Here is an 8,481-nt window from a genome sequence, read left to right as displayed (position 1 = left end):
GCATTAGAATGTGTCACATTTCGGAGGAGGAGGAGGAGGAGGAGGAGGAGGTGGTTAGGATGCATTCAGTCGAAAGTCGAAAGTTTAATTCATTGGTTGATTCTCTTTTCTCTCTTGTTTCCCCACTCAGGAAGATTAACTCCAAAGGAGGAAGCTTCAAGAGAGGAATATTGACATCAAGGCCCTGTGTGTGTGTGTGTGTGTGTGTGTCTGCGTGTCTCTGTCTGCGTGTCTGTGTCTGTCTGTCTGTCTGTGTTTCTCTGTCTGTCTGTCTGTGTGTGTCTGTGTGTCTGTCTGTCTGTCTGTGTGTCTGTCTCTGTCTGTGTGTGTGTCTGTCTGTCTGTCTGTGTGCGTCTGTGTCTGTCTGTCTGTGTCTGTGCGCCTGTCTGTCTGTCTGTCTGTCTGTGTTTCTGTGTGTCTGTCTCTGTGTCTGTCTGTGTCTGTCTCTTTCTCTGTCTGTCTGTGTCTGTCTGTCTGTCTCTGTCTCTGCCTGCCTGCCTGCTTGTCTGCCTGCCTGCCTGCCTGCCTGCCTGCCTGCCTGCCTGCCTGCCTGCCTGCCTGCCTGCCTGTCCGTCCGTGTGTGAGGCGCCATGCTGGGGTGTGAGGGTGTGGGGGGGGTGCGGCGCTGGCTGACCCTGGGCTCAGGGCTGGTGGAGTGTCTGGGGTTCGCGGGGGCCGTGTTCGGGTGGGCCTCCCTGGTGTTCGTGCTGAAGGCAGAGGGCTACTTCAGCCTGCTGTGTGTCAACGACACCACCAGGGGCAACAGCACACAGGGCCTGGGTCAGTACCTCACCACCTGTCTCTCTCTCTCTGTCTTTATCTCTCTCTCTCTCTCTCTGTCTCTCTCTCTCTCTCTTTATCTCTCTCTGTCTCTCTCTCTCTGTCTCTCTCTCTGTCTCTCTGTCTCTCTCTTTATCTCTCTCTCTCTCTTTATCTCTCTATCTCTCTCTCTGTCTCTCTCTCTCTCTGTCTCTCTCTCTCTGTCTCTCTCTCTCTCTCTCTTTATCTCTCTCTCTCTCTTTATCTCTATCTCTCTCTGTCTCTCTCTCTCTGTCTCTCTCTCTCTTTATCTCTCTCTCTCTCTCTCTCTCTCTGTCTCTATCTTTATCTCTCTGTCTCTCTCTCTGTCTCTCTCTCTCTCTCTCTCTCTCTCTCTCTGTCTCTCTCTCTCACACAGACACACACACACCTGTTATCTCCTCTCCTGCTATTTGTTTATTAACCCAAACAATCCAGACAAAAAATCAAAACATTAAAGTCCATATGTAAATAAAGTTCTGTGTAATAACGTGTTTGAGTTAACACCAAAGTCTGGTGCAAATCTCACTTGAATAGGCTCATTGGAAATACATTTACTGGACAAAATGTTGATGTGTTCAATACTTATTTCCCCCGCTGTATGTGCCAGCTGACCAGCTCTGTACCCCACTCCTCTCCTCTCCCAGACTGCGGGGGTCAGGATGAGCAGTTCTCCCTGGTCTTCACCATCGCCTGCTTCCTGAACAGCTTCCTGCTGCTGCCCGCTGGCTTCCTGTTCGACCGCTACGGCACCATGGTGACCCGGGTGGTGGGCACGTGAGTCCACGCACACACACACACACGCACACACACACACACACACACACACACACACTCAGGAGGTCAACCTTGTTTATAAAGACCTTAATAAGCTTGTTTATAACGTCCTTATCACGATTATTTATAAAGACCTTAACAAGCTTGTTTATAAAGCAACAGTTTTCAATAACTCCCAGGTGAAGAGGAGTGTGTAGTTTGTGTGTGTGTGAGAGTGTTGAGGGTGGGGCTGACCCAGGGGTGGCTGGGTTAGATGGTCTAAGCAGGGTCAGTATGGCACAGGCCCAGTTACTAACTCAAACTTAACCGAACCTTCAAACTAAAGCCTGGTTGAAGTAATTGTGGTTGTTCTTGCTCCCTTTCCAGATCCCTGTACACCACTGGTACCTTGCTTGTAGCCTTATCCAGCGCAGGTAAACAGCCCCGATGATGATGTGAAATGCTCAGACGCTATGGAGTTTTAACATGTACTAAAGCCTCTCTCCCTCTCTCTCTGTCCCTCTCTCTCTCCCTCTCTCTCTCTCTCCCCCCCCCCTCTCTCTCTCTCTCTATCTCCCCCCTTCCTCTCTCTCTGTCCCTCTCTCTCTCCCCCTCTCTCTCCCCCCCCCTCTCTCTCCCCCCTCTGTCTCTCTCTCTCTCTCTCTCTCTCTCTCTCTCTCTCTCTCTCTCTCTCTCTCTCTCTCTCTCTCTCTCTCTCTCTCTCTCTCTCTCTATCTCCCCCCTCCCTCTCTCTCTCTCCCCCCCCCCCCTCTCTCTCCCCCCCCCCCTCTCTCTCTCTCTCTCTCTCTCTGTCTCAGCCCTGTCTTCCCTCCTCTTCCCTGCTCTCCCCTTCATTGCAGTTGGAGGGATGTTGCTCCTGATATCCAACATGCAGGTAGGCCCCATCTCTGATCTCTCATCTCTGATCTCTGATCTCTGATCTCTGAGGCTGTGTAGAGGATGTGTAGAGGCTGTGTAGAGGTTGTGTAGAGGCTGTGTAGAGGCTGTGTAGAAGTTGTGTAGAGGCTGTGTAGAGGCTGTGTAGAGGCTGTGTAGAGGCTGTGTAGAGGCTGTGTCGAGGCTGTGTAGAGGCTGTGTAGAGGCTGTGTCGAGGCTGTGTAGAGGCTGTGTAGAGGCTGTGTCGAGGCTGTGTAGAGGCTGTGTAGAGGCTGTGTCGAGGCTGTGTAGAGGCTGTGTAGAGGCTGTAGAGGCTATATAGAGGCTGTATAGAGGCTGTGTAGAGGCTGTGTAGAGGTTGTGTAGAGGTTGTGTAGAGGCTGTGTGAGGTTGTGTGAGGATTACCAGACATGGAGATGTAGTTTAAAGACCAGAAAAAAGGCCACTCTACTGATCTAATCCACAGGGCAGAGAGGAAAAGACTGTAAGTCCAGACACACACACACACACACACACACACGCACACACAGGCACACACACACACACACACACACACACACACACACACACACACACAGACAGACAGACAGACAGACACACGCACACACGCACACGCGCACACACACACACACACACACACACACACACACACACACACTCAGGAGGTAACCTCCTCCTCCTCCTGTAGGTGGGGAACCTGTTTGGCTGCCATCGCTCCACCGTCATCACTCTGTACAACGGAGCCTTCGACTCCTCCGCCGCTGTCTTCCTCTTCATCAAGGTAGAACACACACACATACACACATACATGCATGCACACACACACACGCACATACATACACGAGACAGACACACACATACATACATACACACGCACACACACATACATACACATACATACATACATACATACATACACACACATGCATGATTACACACGCACACGCACACACACACACACACACACACACACACGATGATGGTGATACCTCCCCTCCTGTCTCTTCTTCTCTAGTTGCTGTTTGAGGCTGGCATTTCTCTCCGAGCCTCCTTCCTGTTCCTGTCTGCGTGTGGCGTCATCCACCTGGCCAGGACCTTCCTGCTGCTACCCAGGAAGCACATCCCCTACCCCCTGCCTGAGGGCTACACCTACGGGTAAGCACTACACACCCCACAATGCCTTGAGGGCCCATCTGACCTCCCTCTCTGACCCTCAGCAGCCTGACACTCCTGTGACAGTTTCTTCCTGTAGTTTAAAGGGACAATATGGGATTGGTACCAAGTGTACATACATGTTTGGACGTGGTGGCGGCTGTGGCTCAGGAGGTGTCCAATCACAACTGATCGCAAGATCAGTGTTTTGGCGGTTCGATCCCCGGCTGGCCACGTGTCGAAGTGCCCTTGGGCAAAACTCTGAACCCCAAATTGCTCCCGATGAGCGGGGCTGGCGCCTTGCATGGTAGCTTGTTGCCATTGGTGTGTGAATGTGTGTGTGAATGTGTGTGTGAATGTGTGTGTGAATGTGTGTGAACCTCATGTTGTTCCTGACAGGATGAGCTGTGGACGGAGGGAGACCGCCAGCCCAGAGGCAGCGGCCCAAGGTGGGCTGCAGGACTCTGCTGTTACCGAGGTCACACACTTCACCAAGGAGAACGCAAGAAAGGAAGGTGTGTGTGTGTGTGGATTTATAGAATTTGGAGAATTATTTGTTGGCAAGGTCGCACAGCTAGCTGCTTACTTTTAAAATGTTTTTATTAGTCAGCTAGGGCATGCACCTTATTCATGCGCAAAAATAGAAACACATCTGTGACTGAGCTGAGGGACCACTAGGTCCTTGTAGTGCCAGGTGTCAAGCGGCCAGAGTGCTAGGAGTGCTAGGGTCAGGGTGCTAGGGTCAGAGTGCTAGGGTCAGGGTGCTAGGGTCAGGGTGCTAGGGTCAGGATGCTAGGGTCAGAGTGCTAGGGTCAGAGTGCTAGGGTCAGGGTGCTAGGGTCAGGGTGCTAGGGTCAGGGTGCTAGGGTCAGAGTGCTAGGGTCAGGGTGCTAGGGTCAGAGTGCTAGGGTCAGGGTGCTAGGGTCAGAGTGCTAGGAGTGCTAGGGTCAGGGTGCTAGGGTCAGGGTGCTAGGGTCAGAGTGCTAGGGTCAGGGTGCTAGGGTCAGGGTGCTAGGGTCAGGGTGCTAGGGTCAGAGTGCTAGGGTCAGGGTGCTAGGGTCAGGGTGCTAGGGTCAGGGTGCTAGGGTCAGAGTGCTAGGGTCAGGGTGCTAGGGTCAGGGTGCTAGGGTCAGAGTGCTAGGGTCAGAGTGCTAGGGTCAGGGTGCTAGGGTCAGGGTGCTATGAGTGCTAGGGTCAGGGTGCTAGGGTCATGGTGCTAGGGTCATGGTGCTAGGAGTACTAGGGTCAGGGTGCTAGGGTCAGGGTGCTAGGAGTACTAGGGTCAGAGTGCTAGGGTCAGGGTGCTAGGGTCAGGGTGCTAGGGTCAGAGTGCTAGGGTCAGGGTGCTAGGGTCAGGGTGCTAGGGTCAGAGTGCTAGGGTCAGAGTGCTAGGGTCAGAGTGCTAGGGTCAGAGTGCTAGGAGTACTAGGGTCAGGGTGCTAGGAGTACTAGGGTCAGGGTGCTAGGGTCAGGGTGCTAGGAGTACTAGGGTCAGGGTGCTAGGGTCAGAGTGCTAGGGTCATGGTGCTAGGAGTACTAGGGTCAGGGTGCTAGGGTCAGGGTGCTAGGAGTACTAGGGTCAGGGTGCTAGGAGTACTAGGGTCAGAGTACTAGGGTCAGGGTGCTAGGGTCAGAGTGCTAGGGTCAGGGTGCTAGGGTCAGGGTGCTAGGGTCAGGATGCTAGGGTCAGAGTGCTAGGGTCAGAGTGCTAGGGTCAGGGTGCTAGGGTCAGGGTGCTAGGGTCAGGGTGCTAGGGTCAGAGTGCTAGGGTCAGGGTGCTAGGGTCAGAGTGCTAGGGTCAGGGTGCTAGGGTCAGAGTGCTAGGGTCAGGGTGCTAGGGTCAGGGTGCTAGGGTCAGGGTGCTAGGGTCAGAGTGCTAGGGTCAGGGTGCTAGGGTCAGGGTGCTAGGGTCAGGGTGCTATGAGTGCTAGGGTCAGGGTGCTAGGGTCATGGTGCTAGGGTCATGGTGCTAGGAGTACTAGGGTCAGGGTGCTAGGGTCAGGGTGCTAGGAGTACTAGGGTCAGAGTGCTAGGGTCAGGGTGCTAGGGTCAGGGTGCTAGGGTCAGAGTGCTAGGGTCAGGGTGCTAGGGTCAGGGTGCTAGGGTCAGAGTGCTAGGGTCAGAGTGCTAGGGTCAGAGTGCTAGGGTCAGAGTGCTAGGAGTACTAGGGTCAGGGTGCTAGGAGTACTAGGGTCAGGGTGCTAGGGTCAGGGTGCTAGGAGTACTAGGGTCAGGGTGCTAGGGTCAGAGTGCTAGGGTCATGGTGCTAGGAGTACTAGGGTCAGGGTGCTAGGGTCAGGGTGCTAGGAGTACTAGGGTCAGGGTGCTAGGAGTACTAGGGTCAGAGTACTAGGGTCAGGGTGCTAGGGTCAGAGTGCTAGGGTCAGGGTGCTAGGGTCAGGGTGCTAGGGTCAGGATGCTAGGGTCAGAGTGCTAGGGTCAGAGTGCTAGGGTCAGGGTGCTAGGGTCAGGGTGCTAGGGTCAGGGTGCTAGGGTCAGAGTGCTAGGGTCAGGGTGCTAGGGTCAGAGTGCTAGGGTCAGGGTGCTAGGGTCAGAGTGCTAGGGTCAGGGTGCTAGGGTCAGGGTGCTAGGGTCAGGGTGCTAGGGTCAGAGTGCTAGGGTCAGGGTGCTAGGGTCAGAGTGCTAGGGTCAGAGTGCTAGGGTCAGGGTGCTAGGGTCAGAGTGCTAGGAGTGCTAGGGTCAGGGTGCTAGGGTCAGGGTGCTAGGGTCAGAGTGCTAGGGTCAGGGTGCTAGGGTCAGGGTGCTAGGGTCAGAGTGCTAGGGTCAGGGTGCTAGGGTCAGAGTGCTAGGGTCATGGTGCTAGGAGTACTAGGGTCAGGATGCTAGGGTCAGAGTGCTAGGGTCAGGGTGCTAGGGTCAGAGTGCTAGGGTCATGGTGCTAGGAGTACTAGGGTCAGGGTGCTAGGGTCAGGGTGCTAGGGTCAGGGTGCTAGGAGTGCTAGGGTCAGGGTGCTAGGAGTGCTAGGGTCAGGGTGCTAGGGTCAGAGTGCTAGGGTCAGAGTGCTAGGGTCAGGGTGCTAGGGTCAGGGTGCTAGGGTCAGGGTGCTAAGGTCAGGGTGCTAGGGTCAGGGTGCTAGGGTCAGAGTGCTAGGGTCAGGATGCTAGGGTCAGAGTGCTAGGGTCAGGGTGCTAGGGTCAGGGTGCTAGGGTCAGGGTGCTAGGGTCAGGGTGCTAGGGTCAGAGTGCTAGGGTCAGGGTGCTAGGGTCAGGGTGCTAGGGTCAGGGTGCTAGGGTCAGAGTGCTAGGGTCAGGGTGCTAGGGTCAGAGTGCTAGGGTCAGGGTGCTAGGGTCAGCGTGCTAGGGTCAGGGTGCTAGGGTCAGAGTGCTAGGGTCAGGGTGCTAGGGTCAGAGTGCTAGGGTCAGGGTGCTAGGGTCAGGGTGCTAGGGTCAGGGTGCTAGGGTCAGGGGGCTAGGGTCAGAGTGCTAGGGTCAGGGTGCTAGGGTCAGGGTGCTAGGGTCAGAGTGCTAGGGTCAGAGTGCTAAGGTCAGGGTGCTAGGGTCAGGGTGCTAGGGTCAGGGTGCTAGGGTCAGGGTGCTAGGGTCAGGGTTCTAGGGTCAGCGTGCTAGGGTCAGGGTGCTAGGGTCAGGGTGCTAGGGTCAGGGTGCTAGGGTCAGGGTTCTAGGGTCAGCGTGCTAGGGTCAGAGTGCTAGGGTCAGAGTGCTAGGGTCAGGGTGCTAGGGTCAGAGTGCTAGGGTCAGGGTGCTAGGGTCAGGGTGCTAGGGTCAGGGTGCTAGGGTCAGGGTGCTAGGGTCAGGGTTCTAGGGTCAGCGTGCTAGGGTCAGAGTGCTAGGGTCAGGGTGCTAGGGTCAGAGTGCTAGGGTCAGGGTGCTAGGGTCAGGGTGCTAGGGTCAGGGTGCTAGGGTCAGGGGGCTAGGGTCAGAGTGCTAGGGTCAGGGTGCTAGGGTCAGGGTGCTAGGGTCAGAGTGCTAGGGTCAGAGTGCTAAGGTCAGGGTGCTAGGGTCAGGGTGCTAGGGTCAGGGTGCTAGGGTCAGGGTGCTAGGGTCAGGGTTCTAGGGTCAGCGTGCTAGGGTCAGGGTGCTAGGGTCAGGGTGCTAGGGTCAGGGTTCTAGGGTCAGCGTGCTAGGGTCAGAGTGCTAGGGTCAGAGTGCTAGGGTCAGGGTGCTAGGGTCAGAGTGCTAGGGTCAGGGTGCTAGGGTCAGGGTGCTAGGGTCAGGGTGCTAGGGTCAGGGTGCTAGGGTCAGGGTTCTAGGGTCAGCGTGCTAGGGTCAGGGTGCTAGGGTCAGAGTGCTAGGGTCAGGGTGCTAGGGTCAGAGTGCTAGGGTCAGGGTGCTAGGGTCAGGGTGCTAGGGTCAGAGTGCTAGGGTCAGAGTGCTAGGGTCAGGGTGCTAGGGTCAGGGTGCTAGGGTCAGGGTGCTAGGGTCAGGGTTCTAGGGTCAGCGTGCTAGGGTCAGGGTGCTAGGGTCAGAGTGCTAGGGTCAGGGTGCTAGGGTCAGAGTGCTAGGGTCAGGGTGCTAGGGTCAGGGTGCTAGGGTCAGAGTGCTAGGGTCAGAGTGCTAGGGTCAGGGTGCTAGGGTCAGGGTGCTATGAGTGCTAGGGTCAGGGTGCTAGGGTCAGAGTGCTAGGAGTACTAGGGTCAGGGTGCTATGAGTGCTAGGGTCAGGGTGCTAGGGTCATGGTGCTAGGAGTACTAGGGTCAGGGTGCTAGGGTCAGGGTGCTAGGAGTACTAGGGTCAGAGTGCTAGGGTCAGGGTGCTAGGGTCAGGGTGCTAGGGTCAGAGTGCTAGGGTCAGGGTGCTAGGGTCAGGGTGCTAGGGTCAGAGTGCTAGGGTCAGAGTGCTAGGGTCAGAGTGCTAGGGTCAGAGTGCTAGGAGTACTAGGGTCAGGGTGCTAGGAGT

General features: G+C 55.9%; 1 protein-coding gene across 1 annotated transcript in view; it reads left to right on the top strand.

The window, feature by feature from the left end:
- Window positions 1–590: 590 nt before the first annotated feature.
- Window positions 591–8,481, top strand: part of LOC308162517 (equilibrative nucleobase transporter 1-like) — a gene marked incomplete at its 5' end in the record, with an annotated part of 14,699 nt that continues 6,808 nt past the window's right edge. Inside the window, 7 exons of the mRNA XM_080536665.1 lie at window positions 591–780; window positions 1,446–1,575; window positions 1,942–1,988; window positions 2,373–2,449; window positions 3,140–3,232; window positions 3,467–3,606; window positions 3,988–4,118. Of these exons, the coding sequence (XP_080392791.1) occupies window positions 591–780; window positions 1,446–1,575; window positions 1,942–1,988; window positions 2,373–2,449; window positions 3,140–3,232; window positions 3,467–3,606; window positions 3,988–4,118 (808 nt within the window). The remainder of the gene's footprint in view (window positions 781–1,445; window positions 1,576–1,941; window positions 1,989–2,372; window positions 2,450–3,139; window positions 3,233–3,466; window positions 3,607–3,987; window positions 4,119–8,481) is intronic.

This window comes from Nansenia antarctica (genome assembly GCF_963989245.1).
Source record: "Nansenia antarctica genome assembly, chromosome: 7".
Classification (NCBI taxonomy): domain Eukaryota; kingdom Metazoa; phylum Chordata; class Actinopteri; order Argentiniformes; family Microstomatidae; genus Nansenia; species Nansenia antarctica.
Note: the sequence above shows the minus strand (reverse complement) of the source record. Positions and strands in the feature narration are given on the sequence as shown.